This window comes from Eretmochelys imbricata, chromosome 25 (genome assembly GCF_965152235.1).
Source record: "Eretmochelys imbricata isolate rEreImb1 chromosome 25, rEreImb1.hap1, whole genome shotgun sequence".
Lineage (NCBI taxonomy): Eukaryota > Metazoa > Chordata > Testudines > Cheloniidae > Eretmochelys > Eretmochelys imbricata.
In genome coordinates this window covers 7,993,218-8,014,945 of record NC_135596.1, presented here as the reverse complement: position 1 = coordinate 8,014,945, position 21,728 = coordinate 7,993,218, and the positions used below count along the sequence as shown (strand labels likewise).

The 21,728-nt window shown below is 50.0% G+C and overlaps 1 protein-coding gene across 2 annotated transcripts; it reads left to right on the top strand.

Annotated features, from left to right (window-relative positions):
- The first annotated feature begins 1,235 nt into the window (after positions 1-1,235).
- On the top strand, positions 1,236-15,246 carry LOC144280161 (acidic leucine-rich nuclear phosphoprotein 32 family member D-like). 2 transcript variants are annotated; one of them, XM_077841960.1, is made up of 7 exons: positions 1,236-1,386; positions 7,768-7,917; positions 9,798-9,920; positions 10,464-10,665; positions 11,056-11,171; positions 11,680-11,725; positions 13,288-15,246. In XM_077841960.1, the coding sequence occupies exons 1-7, from the start codon at positions 1,333-1,335 to the stop codon at positions 13,374-13,376; spliced, it is 780 nt and encodes a 259-aa protein (XP_077698086.1). In that variant the 5' UTR covers positions 1,236-1,332; the 3' UTR covers positions 13,377-15,246. The 2 variants fall into 2 exon arrangements, with proteins under 2 accessions (XP_077698086.1, XP_077698085.1); XM_077841959.1 differs by having other exon boundaries at positions 11,053-11,171.
- The last annotated feature ends 6,482 nt before the right edge of the window (positions 15,247-21,728 follow it).

The window sequence follows — 21,728 nt, the reverse complement described above, 5'->3', positions numbered from 1 at the left end:
TAGCCAGATTAGCTAGGGAGAAGCCAAAGGTTGTGATGCTGCAGCTGTGCAAGTGGTCATAAGACGTGAGTTTATCCAGTGGCCAAAAGCTTCTCTTCTCCCCCCCCCCCCAACGTAGTCACCCTTCCCCAGGATTCTTGGGCTACAATAACTTGAGTATTAATTTTTGTGGGAGCCACTTGTCTCCTCTGATTTCCCCCTGCTTGGAGACGTCTGGGATACAGGGGCCAAGTCCTGGGGCCTCCTGGGAAAATTCCCTGTAGGTCAGTCAGAGGATGGGAGGGTTTTGCCTCTCCCTGAAGCATAAGTTTCTGGCCCCTGCCCGAGGTAGAAGACTTGGCTACAGGGGCTGACGGTCTGATCTGGCGTGACAGACAGTCAGAGACGGGGTTATCGGGGTTGATGGTCTGATACAGCATGGGAGGCGGCTATAGGGATAGGAGGCTACAGGGATTGACGCTCTGATCCGGCGTATCAGGGGATTGGATACAGGGTTATAGGGACCGATGGTTGGATCTTGCACAGCAGTGGGTTGGATACGGGGCTGATGGAGCACAGCACTCCCAAGACAACACTATCCTTGTGCACTCATGGCAGAGGAGAGGAGCAGGGGGCTACGCCAGACCTGTTCCAGCCTCTCAGTTCCTTGCCAGGCTGGTGAGCCAGGGCTGTGGTGCAGTGGTTAGTCAGTCAGCAGAGGCTGCCACAGAGTGGGTGGGCCCGGGAGGCAGCACAGTGGTGGTCCTGACCAGCCAGGGGTGCCAGGGGCCTGAGGGGCAGTGGCGGTGGTGCAGTGGTGGGTCCCAGCCAGCAGGGGGCGCCGCAGGGAGGGTGGGCCAGGGCAGCAGGAGGTAGGGCAGTGGCAGGTGACTGCCAGCAGGAGGTGCCGCAGGGCGCTGGGGTGGCAGCGCAGTGGCTGCGTCCCGGCCGGTAGGGGGGGCCGCCGGGCGGGCGGTCCGGGGCAGCGGGCGGCAGCGCAGGGGCGGGTCCCGGCCGGCAGGGGGCGCCGCGGGGCAGCGGCGCAGGGGCGGGTCCCGGCCGGCAGGGGGGGGCCGCAGAACAGCCGCGCGGTGGCGGGTCCCGGCCGGCAGGGGGCGCCGCAGAACAGCCGCGCGGTGGCGGGTCCCGGCCGGCAGGGGGCGCCGCAGGGCAGCGGCGCAGTGGCGGGTCCCGGCCGGCAGGGGGCGCTGCCCCGTAGGTTCCCCCTTTGTTGCCTTTGGCGCCTTCCTCTATATAAGCGGCTCGGGCGGCGGCGGCGCTCTCCTGGCTCGGGCGGCGGCGGCGGCGCGGGGCGGCGTTGGCGGGTCTGAGGTGCGCGGCCGGCGGCGCAGGATGGAGATGGAGAAGCGGCTCACGCTGGAGCTGCGGAACAAGAAGCCGGCGGAGGTGAGCGGGGCCGGACCCGGCCTCCCCCGACACGTGTCCCCGGGTGCGGGGCCGCCGGGCCGGCGTCTCGTGGAGCCGGCGGCTGCCGTGAGGGGCGCCGCCGGGGGGGGGAGGGTGAAATCCGTGCGGGGGGAGGGGTAGCCCTTCCTGTGGGGCGGGAGCCCCCCGGCGGGGGGGCGGTTGGCGGCGGGGGAGGGGCAGGAAAAGGCTCCGGCCCCGGCTCGGGGGGCGCGTGGCGGGGCCGGCCCGGCTGCCCGGGGGGGCCAGCGGCGGAGGCTCGGCGCCAGGCTCGCTCCCGTGCTGGCGGGCCCCGCGGGCCTGAGAGCCGGCGGCCGGGGCTGGGGTCGGCGGCGTGTCGGGGGCTCCGGGCCGGCCGCGGGCAGGAGCCGGGCTGCGCACGTGTGCGGCGGGGCCGGGGCCTGGGCGCTCGGGCGAGTGTTGCGGGGAGAGCCGGGCCGGGGGAGCTGGCGCCCGGGGGGGGGACGCTGAGCAGCTCCCCGCCCCCCCCCCCGCCCCGGAGCCGCGCGTGTCCCGGGGCCCGCCCGCGCTGGCGGGGAGCTGGTGGCAGCTGCCATTGAAATGCAGATCCTGTTAATATGGCCGAAGCGTGACGTGCCTGCAGCCCCAGCCATGCCGGCTCCAGATCCGCGGGGCCTTCTCAGCCCGCTGGTCCCCTCTGTCGGGGGTCTGCTTCGGCTTGTGTCCCCCCAAGTTTCACCAGAATCCGACCTAAAAGCGCCGGAGTGTCACCGCGCACGGGCACTGAAGCGCTGCTTCCGTTCCCATTTCCATCCCAGAGGTGTAAAATCAATTGGCCTGTGAATATTTGTATTGACATTTCAGGGTACAGAATGTAGAGTCGTAAAAGCAAGTCCTTGTACGGAACTTCGGTTTGTCCGGACTTCGCTAGTGCCTTTTATGTAGCCTGTTGTAAAAGTAGGCAGGTATCTCGGTGAGCGGGTGCGCCCCCTGGAAGACCTCTGCGTACCCTGGGGTGAGAACCACTGCTCTAGAACATGGTGTTTTTTTTAAATAGTCTGTAAAACTTGCATCTGGTGGCCCCTGCCGGGACACAGTGCGGGCAACAGACCTATCTGGCTTCAAGATTAAACTCGATAATTACCACTTCTACTTATCATAGAATATCAGGGTTGGAAGGGACCTCAGGAGGTCATCTAGATAAGTTTATGGAGGGGATGTTATGATGGGATAACATGATTTTGGCAATTAGTTGATCTTTAACTACTCATGGTAAATAGTCCCAGTGGCCTGTGATGGGATGTTAGATGGGGTGGGATCCGAGTTACGACCGAGAATTCTTTCATGGGTGTCTGGCTGGTGAGTCTTGCCCACATGCTCAGGGTTCAGCTGATGGCCATATTTGGGGTCGGGAAGGAATTTTCCTCCAGGGCCTCTGCCAATCTGCCCTGGAGGTTTTTCACCTTCCTTTGCAGCATGGGGCCCGGGTCACTTGCTGGAGGATTCTCTGCACCTTGAAGTCTTTAAACCACGAGTTGAGGATTTCAGTAAGCTCAGACATAGGGGAGAGGGTTATTGCAGGAGTGGGTGGGTGAGATTCTGTGGCCTGCGTTGTGCAGGAGGTCAGACTAGATGATCATAATGGTCCCTTCTGACCTTAATATCTGAGTCTGATGTCTAACCATGGACAGTGTTAGCAGAGTGCCCTCTTGCCAGTGAGGGTGGGCACCTGAAACACGCATGTGGCACTCGGCCATGGTAGATCTGTCCTCAGAGAAGGCTGCGTACGTCTCTTGCCCTGGAATTTGGTGTTACTGGTTAAAAATTAGCCAAGGGGTTTTATAATTTTTTTCCATTTTATGTAACTGATGTTTATTCCTTGAGCAGTGACTGGCCTTTCCCCACTCAGTGTAGCGGCGCACAGAGCTCTTCTCCTTTTTGAGAGCTTTATTCATAAACTGTCTCCCCGCTTTTCTCCACATCACCCACATGAATAATCCTGTTGAGTCTCCCTGGTGTACTTCAGCTTGTCATGACTGCTTTGCATCCTCCCTGTTATCCCTCATGGCCTTTCCTAACCGCACCATGTGTGGCATCTGGCTCCTCTGACACTTTGATGCCCCCCGTAGTATTTATTTCAGGCCTCCTGCCCTGTTCAGAGTTTGTGGTGAGTGTTGGCTGGTTTCATGGACTGCTTGTGAAAATAATATACCAGATGTCTTGTGACATCAAAAATGGATTCCACTGATGCTTGGCAGGGGCAGTTCCTGGTCTCTGAATCAGGGATTTGTCTTTGAAGCTTACCCAGGCTAATACAACCCATTTCTTCCATTATCTCCCCTAATTGTTTGCATGTGGTTCAAGTGGACACTTTTTTTTGAGTTACTGGAGGTTGGGGCTATTGTCACCAACAACTTTGGCTAGGTTAGGAATAAAAACACCTTTCTTCAGGCTAGGAGTCGGCTCAATTTGATTGTGCCTACGTTGGTGTTCGTTGGGGTTTTCAGTTAACACTTGATTAGGTTTTTAACTGCTAAAATAGTGCTAATGGTGTTGAACTGTCTGCATTTTTAGTGGCGTTTTCGATACAGTTAAGTTTGCACTATTGAGCAAACTCATTTCAGGTGTGGGGGTTTGACACCCTTTGTGCTAGTCTAGATGACAGCCAAAGTGGCTTAGAAAGTGGATGAGTGGCTCCTCAAACCTGGCTTTTGTGGGGTTTTCTTAGCTGTTTAACCACCTTGTAAAAATGCTGTTGATGACTGGGAGTAGTATGGGAGTGGGGGTTCAGAGAGAAAGGTGAAGAATGGAGTAGATCCATGCTCCAGTGTGACGGCTGAGACCCCAGACTTGGTTTTTGTTAATACCATAGGCGTTTTGCAATTTTTAAAATAAAAACATTTTCATGAAATAAAGTGGAGCCAGTGTTTTGCTAGGTTTATCCTTTCACTGCAGTGATTGCAATGTCAGGATTGCAGCATTGAAAGGGCAGAAGAAAGGACAAGTGACTGGTCAGTCTTTCACTGAGCAAAAGGAGTGAAATGTAAACAATAAAGCAGCAACATAGATAGGGCACATTAGTGACTGTCCCTTTATTTGTATTGTCGTAACTCCCAGGAGCTCCAGTCATGGGTCAGGACTCCACTGTGCTAGGTGTTGTACAAAAGAATCATTATTGGTACGGTCTCAGCAGTGGTATTGTCATGGCCTGGAATTGCAGGTGAGCATGCAGGGGGTCTTCGAAGGAACTGGAGAGCGAACAAGACTCTGGTAGCTGTTTGTAGGCTTCTGGAGAAAGAGAAGAATGAAAACGTTGATGGCTTTAAAGCATTGGAGGGTATTGAAATCACTGAGATGCAGTGCAGTAGAGAGCTAGGCAAATCTGCCTTGAGGGTGGGGACTATTGGGGCCGAGTTCAGCTGGTGAGGAATCATTTAAAATTCCCTAGTTGGTGCTTGGTAAAAGGATTGGAACAACCTGACCTGCCTGTTGTTTTGCAGGAATTCCTGGTGATGTAACCTGCAATTTGGAAGCGATTTGTGGCCTGTTTAAAACCTAGTCTGATTCTCTGCTAGGTTCCCCCGTGTTTGGCCAGCCTGTTGGCACTGTGGCTCCCTTTGGTCTAGTCTCTCAGACCCAGTTCTCTAGAGAGCAGCCTCCTGCTCCTAAGCTGTTTTCCCCAGTGCTCATTCGGAGCACCTAACTTTAATTTCCCCTGCACTCTTCCCCCATGCTCCGCTCTGATCCTCTGCTGTAGCCACCTCAATTTTAGCTGGCTGTTGTCCAGGTGCTGGGCTTGAGGCTACACCTTGCAGTAAGTATAGGAGTGGAGCTGAGTTGCCAGGCTACTGAAAGGAGTGCAGGGGTTCCTGCTGCTCAGCTCACCATTTGAACCCACAGGGTAGTGAAATGAACTTTCTCACATTGAAGGGTGGAGGAAATGTCATGCCCAGTGCCCAAGCCCCAGGGAGCAAGTGCTGACCCTCTTCCCCTAGCCCCGCTTGAGATACTTCCAGGCTATGTGATTCTTCCCCTTCTGGAATTGGGGCAGCTGAAAAATTCACCTTGTGAGCTGGGAAAAAGTCAAGCTAGCAGAACAGTGTTCTCTGCCTAGTGCAAATGAGTTAATGGGGAAAGGAATAAAGAACTCTAACCTCTCCCATGTCTCCCCAAATGTAACTGAATATGTTAGGGGTGAGAAGGGAGCTGTTCCTATGTGTTTCTTAATATAGGGAAATGTGGAGGCATAAGTGGACACTGAGTGCTGTGGCTGGGTAGGAAAGATCCTGGCTGTTGGTCTCAAGGTGAAATTGCCCTACAAAACTGAGGTCTCCTGCAGTGGGAGGAGTTAAATCTCTTGGGGATGGCTGGTGCAACAGGATATGGAAGGGTCAGCATAAAGAATTGGGGATCTCTGGTAATGCCTGATCTTTGGGGAGAGGGGTTGATCAGATGCTTCTTTGAGTAACTTCTCCCTTTTCTGTAATCTTAGTCAGTTGCCTTGGCTGTTCTTTCCAGCCAGCAGGTTGGCTGATCTTTTGTCTAGCAGAGCTATTGGTGGCTAGCACCTCCTTAGCCAAGCAAGGAATGCTGCCCCCGCCTTGTGGTGGGGCCAGTTCAACTGCATTGTTGCTGGAGTACTTAGACAACACAGCTGAGCAGCTGAATCTTGAGCATTGGACTCCTGCATCCTTCAAAAGTGCTTTGTCTTTCATGCCTGGGTTCATGGGTGCTGGCTTGACTTGCTATAAGTACCAGGCTTTGCTTATAACAAGGCCTTCCTCTTACCTAGGGACAATCTTGAGTCTAGGTAACATTTATGTAGGGAGGTACGGTCTTGCTCTTGATTCACCCACAACTGTGTGGCAAGCCAGAGGAATGGTGTGGATGAACTTTAAGGCTAGGGACATAAGGACAGTTGTGGGCATTAAATAGGACCTGACTCGGGCTAGACAAAATGCTTTCTAGATGGTGGGATGGCAGGGGAGGCAGTAATAGCAGTAACTGGGGTATAAAACTTACAATCTACTGCAGGGTACCCTGGGTCTTTTACAAACAGAGTATTTTTTGACATTTTGCAGCACGTTAGTCACTTGTACTCACTCGTTCCGTCAAATGTTGCAAGCAGAAAGTAGGAAACTCTAAAGTACGTGAAGTGGCAAAGAGGGTGGCTTGTGCTTGCTGCTTGACTCTAAGAAACTCTTCCCACTACCAATTTTAATGTGCCTGATAAGAAACTGTCTTTAAATGTGGGGTTAATGTGATCATTCTAAAATAGGTTAAACAGTTTTTCTGGTCAATGTGAGCCAAGCAAGGTGGGATTCAAAGGATGAGTTTGGAGAGCATCAGTAGCTTTTTAGCCAAGGATGTGACTTTTGGCCTGCTTTGAAGAACAAGTAGGACAAGAGCCCACTTTGGGAATTGAGCCTGTAACAACTGCTGTTGGAGTACTGGGACCCCTACTTGTTTCTGGGGTTCTTGCCATGCATGTTTGCCTATCTGACAAGTCATCAGAAGCAGCATGTGTGGCTGTGGGGTGCATGTGCATCAACTGAAGGGAGTAGATTCTTTTACTGTGGTAAATACTGAGTGGATGTGAGGTCTGAGTGTGAGCTGACCATGTTAGAACCTGTTTATAAAAAAAAAAAGTTAGAGCAGAGGAATTGTCATGCACCCCACTGTGCTGTTGTGCTCCTCAGCTGGCTGGGGGCTAGTGCACAACGTAGATGGAGAGTCTGGCCTTTGAGCCAGGCTGGAAATGCTACTTTGAAAGATTTTTCCAGCATAAGAGGGAAATCCAGATGGATGGAGAGATGGGACCCAAAGGGGATTAGTAACTGGATAAAACCTTGTAGTTTCAAATCTGCATGAAAATAATTGTCATATGAAAGCTCTTTGGTGCCATGTGAAATGAGTTGAGATATTTCAGTTCAGCTCAGTTTTGATGCCCTTGTTAACATTTCACTGCTTAGAATCCACGAATTAGCTGGGCCACAGAGACTGAACCCTTTTTAGAGGTGATCCCACCATATCTTGGTGACATGGCATAGTGGCAGTGAAGATTATCACTGCCTTCCCTTTAACTATGGGTAGGACTGTGGTATGTAGGGACTGCCATGTCTGGCACCTTGTACCCACACTAAGGTAAACTTGGTTTACAAATAGTGGAGTACTTGCATACCCCCTTAACAGGGTGGCTGAGGGGGGGTTATTTGGTATTTGTGCCTTAGACTGGTGCATGGCGCTTCAATTTTAAATCGGTCCCACTCAGGAGCTTGATATTAATGGGTTAATTTGGTAGGTTAATACAAATTGATTTTAGAGCTGAGACACTCCAGAGGTTGTAAGTGACAGTGATGGCTCCTTGTGCCAGCTGCTGAGTATTTCTCCCTCCTCTTGTAGGTGAAGGAGCTGGTGCTGGATAACTGCCGCTCGGACGATGGGAAGATCGTCGGCCTTTCCTCGGACTTTGAAAATCTGGAGTTCCTCAGCATGATCAATGTCAACCTGCTGTCTGTCTCCAATCTCCCCAAGCTCAACAAACTCCGCAAGGTAAGCTAAGGGGTGGTGCCAGTCGGATGTGAGGCTGTGCAGCCCTACCATGAGTTTTCTGGCAAATGGGGCAGTAGTGGCTGGCATTAGAGCTGAGCTTCCCTTATAGCGATTACTCCATCCCCTTGTATCGCTGTCCTACTTCATCAGCTGTATCAGTGCCTGCCTCCTGCTTTCATGCACATGTGTGCTAGAATAGCCTCTTGTGATAGGGTTATCCTTGCATCGTGACCCATTCTGAGCACACCTGAGTGTCTCAAGTTGAGCACCCAAAACTAGAGACCACTTCTGAGAATCTTGGCCTCTTCCCTAAGCCTCTCCCATCACAGGGCCGTTATGCCTCTTTTGGTGCTGCAGCTATCTTACGGCTTTGAAGTGCTGAGCAAAAATCCTTTTCTAAACTGAAGTATGTTAAAGAAACATTTCTTAAAAAGCAGGAAAGGCCTGAAGCCTAAATTAATCTCCCCTTAGCCCATATGCATGGACCACACTAGAAAAATTCTGTTGCTGGTCCTGGGTGCTAACAACTGGCTCAGCACCAGTTCAGAAGCCATGGGGCCGTCTTCCTCTCAGGCATTTGCAATGATTTCTCAACTCTTGCTGTCCTCGGCATGTCCCTCTCTACACCTGTAGCTAAACCAGCATGGGAACTTGTTGCTGACACCTGTTGTGGGTGCTGCCTTACATCTCTCAGCTGTGTGGGGAAGGGGCCTGAGCCTCTCAGGAGCTGCTTTCCTGCACATGATGTTTATATGGGGGTTAATCGAATAGAGGTGGGAGCAGTAACCAGGCAGGGTGACTGTACAGTCTCATTTAACCATTTAATAATCTTCTGTCCTCCTTTGAGAGGTTGAAGATCATATATGTGATGGTGATCACTCTATGTGCATGTGACTCCAATTTGCTGGAAAGCACTGTGGTCTTAGCAGATGCCTGCGACTCTGATCCTAGAAGCAACACTGCCTTTGGGGGGCATACCTCATTGTGATGGGAGCTGCCTGGTGAATGGCTGGCTGCGCTAGCTTCTTTCTGAAAATTTCCATCATTGCAAACACCTCTGGAGTGGCTGAATGTGGTAGGGTGGACTGAGCTTCAGGGTGGCTGTTGGCATTTTAAGCACTACCATATTTTTTGTGAAACAATGGTTGAAATGCAGGCAGCTGCCTGGAGTCTTGGCTGCAGTAACCCTGCCACCAGTGGAGATGCAGTGGTGTGAAATCTTCTGGAAGAAAGGATTAGTATAACCAAGGTTGTAAAGATCCTTGGCAGTTTCATATCACTGACCTTGTGTTCTGACTGGTGTAAACATGCCCCTTGTAGCTGAAGTCTTAGTGATTTTCCCCCCGACGCCAGGCATGTAGGAGAGTGGAGGAGTAAACCTCACATTATTGCTTTTAACTTGGATTTTTTGGCACTGCTTCTTAACTTGAGGGATTGTTACTAGTGTGCCATATACGGCCTTGAGTGGGCTCAATAGAACTCCCTTCTGACATGATCATTCTGCTGTTTGTGTTAGGGAGGGTGGGGTATCAGAGCTGTGCTGGAAAACTGCCCAGTCCCCTGCCCTGATTCCTTATTTCCCTCCCTTTCCAAACAGCAAATATTCAGGGGGAGGAGAGGGGCTCATGTTTGCCTGCTGTGGGTTATATAATGAAGTTAAAATAGATTCTTAATCTGCAGTTTATAGGTAGCAAGGTCTAGTGGCTAGAGAATGGGGTTGGGAGTCTGGACTCCTGTGTTCTGGTCCATGCTCTGACTCACTTTGTGGCCTTAGAGAGTCAATGACTTACCCATCTACCCATATGTAAAACGGTAATGTTACTCACCTATGTCAAGTGTTGAGATCCTCTAAAGCAATGCCTCTGAATGTTTCCTGGCAGCTGGAGCTGAGCGATAACCGGATCTCTGGTGGCCTTGAAGTTCTAGCAGAGAGGACCCCTAACCTGACCCACTTGAATCTAAGTGGCAACAAGATCAAGGACATCAACACCCTGGAGCCCCTGGTGAGTGAAAGGCCCGGTGCATGGATCTAACTGATAGATTCTGTTCCCTTTCGGGGTCATGTGGGTGCAGCTGAAGTCAAACTATCTTGATAAATGTTCCAGTAGTACTTCGTGGTTCTAATGTGAACTGACAAGTTGCCCAATGTGTGGCTGGGCTAATAGTTATTGGCCCCTCTGTCTGGAAAACCAGCAGCCAGTTGCTCAAGGAACATGAAATTAGGCTGGATGAACAAAACTGTGGATGTAGTGCTCAGTGTCCACCTGGGAAAGGACTGCTAAGGGGTCGTCGGATGTTTGAGGTAGGTGGCACCTGGGGGTGTCATGGAGAGGACTTGCTTGGCCCCCAGGGGGTGTCTGACATCAGTCCTAGGTTTTGTAAGGGGCACATATTATAAAAAATAGTATGCATGAAAGAGTTCCTTTACTATAGGTCAGGTAGTAAACCACCTGCTCCAGGCACATCCTTCTATCTCCCTCATCCCTTTGCTCATAGCAAGTTTACCAGAATGGTCTCCTAATGGCCTAACAAATTAATATTTGCAGAAGAAACTGCCGAATCTGCATAGCCTGGATCTCTTCAACTGCGAGGTGACAATGCTGATCAACTACCGGGAGAGCATGTTTGCCCTTCTGCCCCAGCTCACCTACTTGGATGGGTTTGATGCTGATGACCAGGAAGCCCCTGACTCAGACCCTGAAGCAGATGGTGATGGGCTGGATGATGAATATGATGAGAACGGAGAAGGTAAAGGGGGCTTAGAGTGGCTTTCTGTCATTGCCTCCCACCCATTTCACTAGCTGACCCCACTGACCCCTCCATAGTGGTGTGAACTCATTACCAAAGTCTAATCTTGCTTTGGTAATCCCATCTCCCGCAAGCATGAACTGGAAAACCAAATCTGATTTGAGCCAGCTGGGCTTGTCAGTTGACATACCTCCTGTGCATAGGTCTGTTCTGTGGCACAGGGCTTTACCTAATGTCAGTGGGGCTGTTCTGGGTTAGTTGCTCTTTCTGAGTTGGCACAGCTGTGCAAAAAGATGTCTGGGAGCATTTCCTGGCTCCCTGTCCCTGGTGTGTTGCTTTGAGCACATTGGTGGTGGGGAACCCACTCATCTCCCTCTGTTGTGGTAGAAGGTGAGGAAGAGGATGACGATGAGGAAGATGAGTTGGATGAGGAAGTCATTGATGACGAGGAGGAGGATGAAGATGATCTGGAAGGTGAAGAGGAAGAAGATGGAGTAGATGATGAGGTGAGGCTATTCTTGTTGACTTGACATCAGCATGAGCCTTTGGGGCTGCCTGTTAGTAAATACTTCATCTGTGCTCTTGCTGATGAAAATCAGTCCTCCTGAGAAACTTTGTAATCTGACCAAGTATGCTGTATCCTTTCCTGAAAAGTGCTTGCTAGGTAGTCAACTGCTCTGGGAAGTGATGTCTGGATTCCTAATGCTGTAGGTGGGGATGGCATGAGGGGGAAACACCTTGCTGTGTTTCCAGGTGACGTTACAATTTCTCTTTTGTGCCCACGAGTTCCTGTCCCTGTGGGGTGAAGGATGAGGAAGGGGAGCAGGCAACAGGGTGCAAGGATGGGGGTTAATTTTGTTACTTGGCCATTTTGAGTTCCTGTGCTGCCAGAGGGCAGTGTCTTGAAGTCCTACTTGAAGAGACCATGAATGATGACTGAGTGGAAAAGGAATTAGATCTCTAGTCACTGGATCTTGGTCCTTGTACAAACAAAGATTCTTTTTTTAACTCAAGGAGGAAGAGGATGAGGAGGATGAAGATGATGACGAAGGTGAGGAGGGTGAGTAGATATAATTCTCCTAATTAAGATGCAGCACTCACAAAGGTAGCATTAACCATCCATTACTCTGATGCCAAAAGTCACTGTCTCCTTCTGGGGGCTGAGCAATAGAACTAGACACTTCTATCTTTTATGGCAAGGAAGTCTCACTCCTGTCACCACCGAACTGGGACACTGTCCCAGAGCTAAATAAAATGTTAAGTATTGAGGTTGGGAAACAAAGCACACAAGTCAGGAAATTCAAAGTTAGGGCTTCCACTCTGCTACTCAGTGCATCCTGTGCATTCCATGGGAATGTATTAGTTGCACTAAACATCCATCCCAAACTGCACATTCGGTGTTGTTGCGGTCAATGTAGCGTTAGAAACACGAACTTTTGAGTTTCCTTATCTTATAGCTTTTTCCAGCCGTAATGCTGCATTAATTTTTGCATTTGATTTGCACTTTTAAGGGAAAAGACCTAGTAGGTCTTTAACTGTAGGTGCTCATTGTTTTAAACCACTATTGAATGAGGGTGGTGAGATCCCAGAGTGTGCTAATGTAAACATGCTGACTGAACATTCTGTGCAGCTAACTCAGATTAAATCAGTCTCAGGTAGAATCCATTTTCCTTCCTCAGTGAGCTCTATAAAACAAGCCATGTTTTGTAGCTTCTAGCCTCAGATCCTGGAGTCCCTGTTTCTTTTGCGACTTATGGGGAAATGGCTGACCTAACTTTGCACTCTTACCAAAATACTACTGCTTTGGACTGAGACCAAGCATGAATCTACAGCCCAAGAGAAACTGGTTAACACTAGAACTAAATTATACCACCATCCCAAGATATCTAAAACAGTCAGTTGGTATTAATAGGTTGTCAATTGCTAAAAAGCTGATAGGTAGATTGGCAAAATAACCCAGTTCTGTGTAATTCAATATGATACTCTGGAAGGAGGAGGGGCTCTAATGGAAGCTCTGCTGTGTTAACATTTTTATAAAGCACTTGTTCTAGGAACTGTGGTTTCTTTTATACTCTAGCTGGGGCCTCACTTCACTCTAGACAACAAAGCCCTGGACATCTTCTTCTAACTTCGAAGAAAATTCCCTAGATAGTTGAAGACTGGATCTGGATGGGCTTACATGTAGTTGATTATTTGTAAGGGTATTTATAGGAAAATGGAGGTTGGCGCAACTCTTGAATGACAAATCACCAAGAATAAACTTGGCTGAGAGTCTCAAAAGTGACTGGTGATTTTAAGTGCCTCAATTTTTGGGTTCCCAATTTCACACCTTGAAAAAAGGGACATTAGAGTTCAGGTGGTGACAGTATCTAAAATTTGGGCCCTCTGAAGTATCTCAAGAGCACCAAAAATCACTCGTCACTTGAAAATCTTGCCCAAGGCTTTTGCTTGGATGCTATGTAAAATGGAACAGTGGGTGGGACTCCATACAGCAATTGTTGTGATTCTAGTTCATACTTGTTCACCTGCGAGATGTGTAGCTTAAATAGCCTGTGAGGAATGAGATCAAATGCAGTTCTGCAAGACTGCGAATAGAATTTAATTCTTACTCCCTCCCTGCAGACCTTCCACAGGGAGAGAAGAGAAAAAGAGACCTAGAGGATGAGGGAGAGGAAGATCCAGAAGATGAAGAGGATGAGGAGGATGACTGATAATCCTCGCGAGCCAATCAGTTTTACGGACTATGACTGTGCTTGTCCTAACCTCCCCGTTGTGTCCATGTGAGACTGTAAATCCCCTCTCCTGGCCCCTCCCCCCTTTGTATGGCTGCAGTGTCCACAGTATATTTTTTTAAGATGTAGAATACCGTAGGTGTTCAGGGGAATCTTTCCATACAAGACTCACTGTCAAGTATTTTATGACCAAAGGCTTTCTCCGTTCTGTGGTTTGCACAGCATTTTGCAAAAAAAAAAAAGTTCTCCTCCTCCTAGAGCATCTCTCATGTCTGAAATCAGCCTTACCACATGGGACCGAGAGCTCCAGCAACCCTTTGCCATCCCACATGACCACAAGTGGCAAGCGCTCACCACCTCTGCATACATGTCCTCAGCCCAGCATTTGAAGAAGCTGCAAGCATTCTGAGCAGCGGATGCAAACTCTGCTCATGAAAGTGGACACTGAAAGCAAACAGTCACCCAAGGTGAACTGAAATCACAATAGTGGTGTGATAGTTGGAGATGCTTGAAGATACTTTGGGGGTTGGGGGAAAGGGCTTGAGTCCCTGAGAGAATCTGCTCTTTGCTGCATCTCAGACCTGTTAGGAGGAACTTTGCAGTAGCCTTGTCTCGTGCTTTCCTATTTTTTTTATAAACTGGAATTTTTTTAGCCATTAGCTACTACTTTGTAGCTTTCAGTTCTTGGATGTCTGCAAAGCAATTCTGGTTGGCAGCTGTGAATATCTTCACTTGCCATAAGGTGGCTTTCTCCGCCCCCTGCCAACCTACACCTTCAAGGAAGGATAGGAAACATCAGGCAAGGGGATACTGCACTGCTACCAAACTGCATTTGTCACTGTACAGAATAACCATTATCACTGTGATACACCTAACTCGGCATTCACCGGGAGACCGTGTTAGCCTAAATATTCTCAGGGTCCTTCTGGCTAGCCAGTAACAGCTCTCAGCAGTGGCCTCAGTCGCTAGCCTGGCGCATGTACACCTCTCCTTTTCCTTTTCAGAGTGATGAGAAGTCCAGCTCTTTCCCATTTATGCACTGTGTGCTGTGACAGCTGTCTCTCTTCCCCTTCACCCCAGCTCATAGGAGTGGAGCCACTGCTTCTCTGACCGGTTTGAGGCATTTTTTTAGAACAGAGAGGGTGGAATCCTGCCAAGTGCAACATGGGATTTCTGACCTGAGTTCACATGATACATCTGTTAGTTTCTAAGGAGGGCTGTGGCCCCATGGCATCAGGGGCATTAACCAACCCTTCAGTATTGAGTGCCTAGTGATCTCTGCTCAGATAGGTTGGTGAGAGTGGGGGAGAGTAACTACCTTTTCACCAGGTTTGTGGGGTGTTCCTTGAGGCTTTATACTAACGCAGATGCTTTGGCACTTAACAGGGTTCTCCCTCAGCCACTGTGGGCAAATATGTCAGCACCCAGCAGTTGCACGTATTCCTCTTGCAGCAAGAAGAGAAAAATCTCACCCCCTCCTGTAAAAGGCAATTTTTGCAAAGGTGCGTTGGGTACTGCAGCACATCTGGATTTCTAGCCCTGCCCTTGTCTCTTGCATTGTACAGTAGCTATAACCATTCAGAGATGAAACTTCTGTAAAATGCAAACTGAGTAACTTATAAATGCTAAAGGAATTTAAAAAAAAAATTCAGAGCAGCAGTTGATATTTTTAATTTCTTCCCTGCATTTTTTCAGCAGATTGTATGGATTTTATATTAGCCTAGTAACTGTCAGGTTTTGATTGGTCAGACTAGTCCCAGAAATAAGGATCTTCACCCCTTTTGTATCTTTTTTTTGTTACAAAATTTGGATAAAACTTTTAATAAAGACTTCAGTTTTTAAAAACCTATTGTAACGGATGGTGTGTTCACTGCTTCTTGGGAAACTTTACATTTCTTGAGGAAATCGGCGCTGGATGTGAGACAAGGGAGTGTATTGACCACTCTTGCTCAGAGCAGGGTTTTCATTCCAGGACTCCTCAATCTAGAAGCACAGCTTACGGCTAGCTTTTCTTGTGAACGCCAGGATCTCTTCAGGGAAGCCAATGACTACTTTGTCTCTGGTTACCTTTAATAGCTAATAATGTAGGTGCATGCTCTGTATTGCTCCTTCATGATGTATCAAGATCACCTTGGGCTTAGAAATATTCTGCTTTTTACTCTTGAAATAACTAGAATATGGAGCCTTCATTTATCTCTTTGCTGGAATGGAAGATCTGGTTAAAATCTGGAGGGCTTGTGCTACTTTATTAGCTCCATAGGGCAGATGCCCTTAAATTCCATAGGAAGAGTCTGACTTTCAGGTGTATTGAAAGGGATCAGGTTGTTTGGGTGGGGAGGCAGAAGAAATTCCAGATTTCTTTCCAATCCTGCTTGATTGGCTTTTCTGTAACATCCACACTTGTCCCACAACACAATTCCTGCAGAGCATTTTGCCATGGCCAACTTGCATAAAGGGACACTGGCCAAACGTGTTGCCTAGACCACTCACGCCTTCGTAGTCTTGATTTGCAAGGTCCCTTCCAATAACCCTGTCTGAGGAATTTCACTCCAGCCCTGCAGCCTACTGCCAGGGCCACTCTGGGTGCAAAGGAAGTTTAGCTTCCTAAAATGAGATGGAAAAGACCTTACCAGATGAATTTCAATCTTCCTCCCTTCCCCATAACAGGGGCAGGGTTGTTCTAGTATATTGGGTTTTGCTTTGCTGGCTTTAAACTGTCTCTTCCCCCTGCCCCATCCTGCTGTAAACAAGAGGAAGTTGTGTCCCAATAGTGACTGATCAAACTCTCCTTGTCTGGGATCTGTAGGGGCCCCCAAATCTTGCATGCTCTGTGGCCAGCTGAGCTACCTTATGTTGTCAGGAGAAGGCCTGGCTGCTACAGCAAGGTGGGAAGACCGGCAACCATGACTCTGTTCGAGGACAAAAGCAAGTGCTCACACTTACCCAAGACCAGCTGCGAGTTGGGAAGCAGGTACCCCCAGGAAGGATGGACAGACAACCTAGAGCGATTCCCATAGGAGATCCAGGCTTGGGAGAAAAGCACCACCCCAATAGGCCCACAATCTACAAGGAAAAAGTGGAGGGGGAGTTCTGCAGCAGGTCCTGAGCACTGGTCTACTGCAGAGCTGCTTTGGCTAGTTTCCTATTCCACCTCGAGGCTGCTGGGAGGCAAGGGAAGTCCTGTTTTGCCAGCCTCTGATTCCTTCTGCTGGTCAGACACCCACTTTCTGCTTCCCTTCTGGTGGCCAATAGGAGAATCTGGCCCTTTGCTGGGAGAGAGCCCTGATCAAGGCAGCTGTGAGTCTCCTGCTCTGCGTCCCAGCAGTCTGTTCTCTCTGGGGCCTGGGCTTTCCATGAGCCTTGCAGGTGGGCAGATCTCTGGGGAAGGCACTAGCTTGGGCCCAATCTCTGGGGTGAGGGGGATTGAGGTGAGGGACCGTGAACAATCCCTGCTCCCACTCTATTTCCTGCTGCTCTGCAGCATTAGGAAGTGCTTGCCCCATCCAGTTAGCTGTGTGGGCAAAGCTGCTATTGGTGAATAGCAACTTCCCTTCATAGCACCAACAGGGCTGTGGCTGATTCTGGGAGCTGGTGGGAAAGGGAACCTGTGGCCTGTCAGATGGCTGGGATGCCCACTTTGCATTGAAAAACCAAAGGGAAAGGCCAGTGCTCTAAATATTTAATTACAGTATCACCCAGAGGTCCCAAACCAGATCAGGATCCCGATGTCCTAGGTGCTGTACAGACACGAGACAGTCCCAGGGACCCTGCTGTCTAAATAGAGAAGACAAAAGGTGATAGGTTAAATGGAGGCACAAGAATGACAGGGACTTGCCCAAGTTCAGTGATGCAACCAGTTCTCCTGGATCCCAGGCAGGGCCTGATCAATATGCTGCTGCCTCCCGAGAGCGGCTTTCCCTTCCCTGGAGAGAGGGTCCCACAGCCTGACTGGCAGGAAGTTCCTCCTGATTGTCTATTTACTCCTTGATCTGCCCCAAATACCCTTTGCTGTGGTATCCATCTTGGTAAGATGCAGGCATGTCCTCTCCTCTCCCCTCCCCAGCTGACTTGCTGAAGCTGTTCCCACAACCCAGCCCCTCACAGCTGCGCTCCCTCTGGGCTGGCTGGGTGGAGTGGGCTTGTTGCTCTCTGGGCTCTCTGTTTACGCTGCCTCTACATTGTGCCAGACTCCCCCACTTTGTGAATTCCTCGGGAGCTGAGGGCTCAGCTGTGTGCCAGCAGGGAAGAGGGGTCTGGCTCTCCTGCTGGCTGACTCATGCAGGGTGTAGTTGCCACAGGCAAGTCTGAGGAAGGCTTTGCAGTTGAAGCTGCCTGGACAGATAGCTGCTGGAGGAGGTGGGGAGAAGGAGGTAAATTAACCCTTCATGGTCTTGGAGGAACTGCTCACCAGCTGTGCTGGGGTACAGGGAGTCTCCTAGCCCAGAGTGGCTGCCTACCCCTTCTCTCTGACTACCCCTGCGTAAGGTAACTGTATAGTTCCCCCTTACCACAATACCCTGGGACCTGTTCTCATACGGCACTCACCACTGTGGTATGCGAATGCCTTCCACTGAGCAGTGGTTCTCAAACTGGGGGTTGGGACCCCAAAGTGGGTCATGACTAGACATGTAAATATTGTTTAAAAGTTAACCATTTAAGCAGTGCATTATATTGTTTAACTGGCTAACTGATTAAAGGGAGAGGGGCTGGGGCTGCTCCGGGCAGTGCGGCTGGGGTTGGTGGGCCAGCTGGCCTGGGATTGGGGGTTAACATTTAGGGTGGGTTAACTGGTAAGACTAATACTTACTGGCTAACCATTTAATATTTTAAATCCCTTGTCAACCCCATTTTAATGCGGTTGCCAGGGCTAGCTTAGACTTGCTGGGGCCAAAGCCTGAGCCCCACAGCCTTGAGCTCAGGTTACAGGCCACCTGGCTGGGGCTGAAGCTCTTGAGCTTTGACTCCTTCCTGCCCAGGGCAGGGAAGATCAGGCTTTGGGCTCCTCCCATCTGGGGTGGTGGGACTTGGGCAGACTCAGGCTTTGGTCCTCCCTCCTGGGGTGTAGTCGTTTTTTTTTTTTTTTTTTTTTGGCAGAAGGGAGTCTCAGTGCAGTGAAGTTTGAGAGCCCTGCACTAGTGCGTCAAGCAGTGTGATGTGCGTCATCTGTCTTGTTTGCTCCTGTCCTCTTCCCAGGGGGAGACTTGAGGGTGGGTGGAGCGGTTTGTTTTTGATAGGGTTTTGTTTTGGATTGTCTTACTGGTCCCATTGCTCTGTTTATGCTGGAGCAGGCAAGTCAGAGAAATGTGCTTGGTCCAGGCCATGGCGTGCCTTGATGAAAAGGACTGAGAAGCTGGTGCAGAGAGCAGCAGACAGGTTTGATGTGCTCACATTAGGCTGCGCTGCTGAGGAGCTGGGTGCAGTGTTCTTAGTGAGGGTTTTCTGAGGGCTGGTGGCCTCCTGCCCAGGAATAGGGTGTTGCTATGGTCCAGCTGAGTGGGGATGAAGACTGGTATAAGTTGATGCCAGAGCATCGTTCACCAGGATAGGACAGGCTCCCAGCCAACTGGCGATGATAGCAAGCGTTACTATGTGAGCCTCCTGAATTGACCAGTTGTGGGGCTGAAGCTTCAATCAGGGCCTGCGTTACAGCTGCAAACTCTTCAAAGTGCTTTCCTTATGTGCCTCCTCTCCTCTCTGCACCCCAGCACCTCTGCCTTCCTCAGGTTGAGCCATGGGGGAAGGAGAATTAGAGCTGGGTACCATCTGCCTAGCAGTGCTAGTTGAGTCCCTGGCATCTGATCTGCTTCACCTAGTGAAGGCAAATACAGCCGGAGTCAGAACTGAGCCTTGGAGGGCCAGTTTCCAAGCTACAGAGGGCCAAGTATTAAATCCCTTTTACAGCTGAGGCCCAGCAAGAGGAATTTGTCCAAGGTCCCCCAGGGCTGGGGCAGACCCTGTGGCGGGCAGACTAGCTGCCTCACTCCTGCATTAGCCTGCCCCTTACCCACAGGTGGGGGTGTGACTCTGGCAGCTTGGCTCAGTCCTCTGCTGAGCATTCACCCTGGGCAGCTGAGGTGGGGTGGCTTTCCCATGGGACAATAGTGCCCTTGTTTGTATTTCCCAGCCCCAGCCTGTGGAGCAGGTCGGGGAGTGAGATGGTGCCCTGGCCCAGTTTGTTGTTGGGCCACTTCAAGGGCCACGCTTTGCTCTGTGGAAAGCAATAAGTAGTGGTATCTTCCCCCCCCCCTTTGCTGTTCAACATATTCATCAATGATCTAGAAAAAGGGGTAAACAGGGAGGTGGCAAAATTTGCAGATGATACAAAACTACTCAAGCTAGTTAAGTCCAAAGTAGACTGAAGAGCTGCAAAGGGGCCTTACAAAACAGCAGATGAAATTCAATGTTGATAAAGGCAAAGAAATGCACATTGGCAAATGTAATCCCAATGACATATAAAATGATAGGGTCTAAATTAGCTGTTCCCACTCAAGAAAGAGCATTGTGGATAGTTCTTTGAAAACAGCCACTCAATGTGCAGGGGCAGCTAAAAAAGTTACCAACGTTAGGAATCATTAGGGAAGGGACAGATATGATATTTTTCTATCTAAAGCCATGGTATACCCACAGCTTGAATACAGCATGCAGGTCTGGTTGTCGCAGCTCAAAAATGATCTATTGGAACTAGTACAGAAAAGGGCAACAAAAATGATGAGGAGGCTGGAACAGCTTCTCCATGAGGAGAGATTAATAAGACCTGGGACTTTTTAGCTTGGGAAACAAATGACTAAGGGAGGAGGGATATAAGTGGGGGAGGCATGGAGAAAGCAAATACTTACGTGTTATTTACTCCAGCTCATAAACAAGAACGAGGGGGTCACCAAATTAAATGAATAGGCAGCAGGTTTAGAACAAACAAAAAAGTATTTTCATACCAGCACCCAGTGGAACTCAGTCTTGGCCTTCACAGCACCCTTTGGCAAACAGCGTTTCAAAAATAACTAGGTAAGTTCATGGTGGGGGTGGGAGTAGGTCCATCAATGGCTATTAACCAGGATAGGCAAGCATGGTGTCTCTAGCCTCTGGCCAGAAGTTGGGAATGGGTTCTAGGGAATGGATCACTTGATTACCTGTTCTGTTCATTTGCTCAGAAGCACCTGGCATTGGCCACGGTCAGAAAACGGGCTACTGGCCTAGAGGGACCTTTGGTCTAACCCAATGTGGCTGTTCTTACGAATGGTGAACCTAGCACTGTGGCTGCTTCCAGGCTGCTACTTGATCACTGTGGGTGGGTGGTAAACAAGAGGCTGGCAGAGAGTAACTGATGGGGCTGTGCCATGCACCCGATTCCCCATCTGGCCAGGTTAGCTGTTCTTCTGCCTCCTTGTTGTTGTGATTGTGAGATCTGTGGGCCAGACCCCTCTCCCTTCTGAGTGTTGGTGTAGAGCACCTAGCGTGGGGGGGGAAGCCACCTGCTCAGAGCCTGTGGGCACCACTTCAGTACAACTAATTCACAGGGAAGGCCAAACAGCCTGCAGGTTGTGTAGAGCAGTGTTTAAAAGTAGCTTCTCTATCTTCTTTATGCACCCCCCTGTGAGATTGGTTGGAGTTAGAAGAGGTAGGTGGGTATCAACTGCTGGCTGGATGTATAATAGGAAATAGCTTAGGGTTTTGTAAGCCAGTCTGCCAAGAGTTACAAGCCCCCCCTGAACTAGGGAGGATTTTCACCTAGCCAGGCTCAAGGGGTTTAACTGAGCAAAAAAAAAAAAAAAAAAAAAAACACCCCTCACATATTGACAGGTTCGGCTCCCCCTACCTTCAGTGAACCTCACTTGCAAGGAAAAGGCAGCCCCTAGGCACAGTGTGAGCCATGAACCAGCTGCACTTGGAGTGGAGGGAATTTCCACTTCCCTCTGGCCTGGGGTTGTACTTGAGCTGCTCAGTTCCAGTCCCTGAGCACCGGAGCCAGGTTAGCCTACCCCCCCTTGGGTAGATACAGCTAGCTCAGCAGCACAAGGCTTCTGGCGCCCTTGCTCTCCCATCCCTGAGAGCTGGATTAACCCGTTGGCAGGAAAAAACCTGTTACTGCCAGAAGCGTCTACACACTGGTGCCACATCAGGAACTTTGGGCAAGTCCCTTAGGGTCAGATTTGGGAGGTGTAGAGCAAGGGGCTTGGTTTCACCCAGAGCATGTGGCACGGGGGGGGGGGGGGCGCACTTTTGAAAACTAGGCCCACCAGCTCTCTGTCTCTGTTTCCTCTGCTGTGAGACATGGCTAGCTGTGCCTTGTTTTCTTAGAGCAGAAGCTCTAAAGGGCAAAGAGGGGCTGGGTGT

Excerpts from the sequence above, each read along its gene's own strand:
- LOC144280161 (XM_077841959.1), top strand. The coding sequence starts at position 1,333 with ATGGAGATGGAGAAGCGGCTCACGCTGGAGCTGCGGAACAAGAAGCCG. Across the intron at positions 1,387-7,767 it reads GGAACAAGAAGCCGGCGGAG|GTGAAGGAGCTGGTGCTGGA; the intron begins GTGAGCGGGGCC and ends CTCCTCTTGTAG. Across the intron at positions 11,726-13,287 it reads TGATGACGAAGGTGAGGAGG|ACCTTCCACAGGGAGAGAAG; the intron begins GTGAGTAGATAT and ends CCCTCCCTGCAG.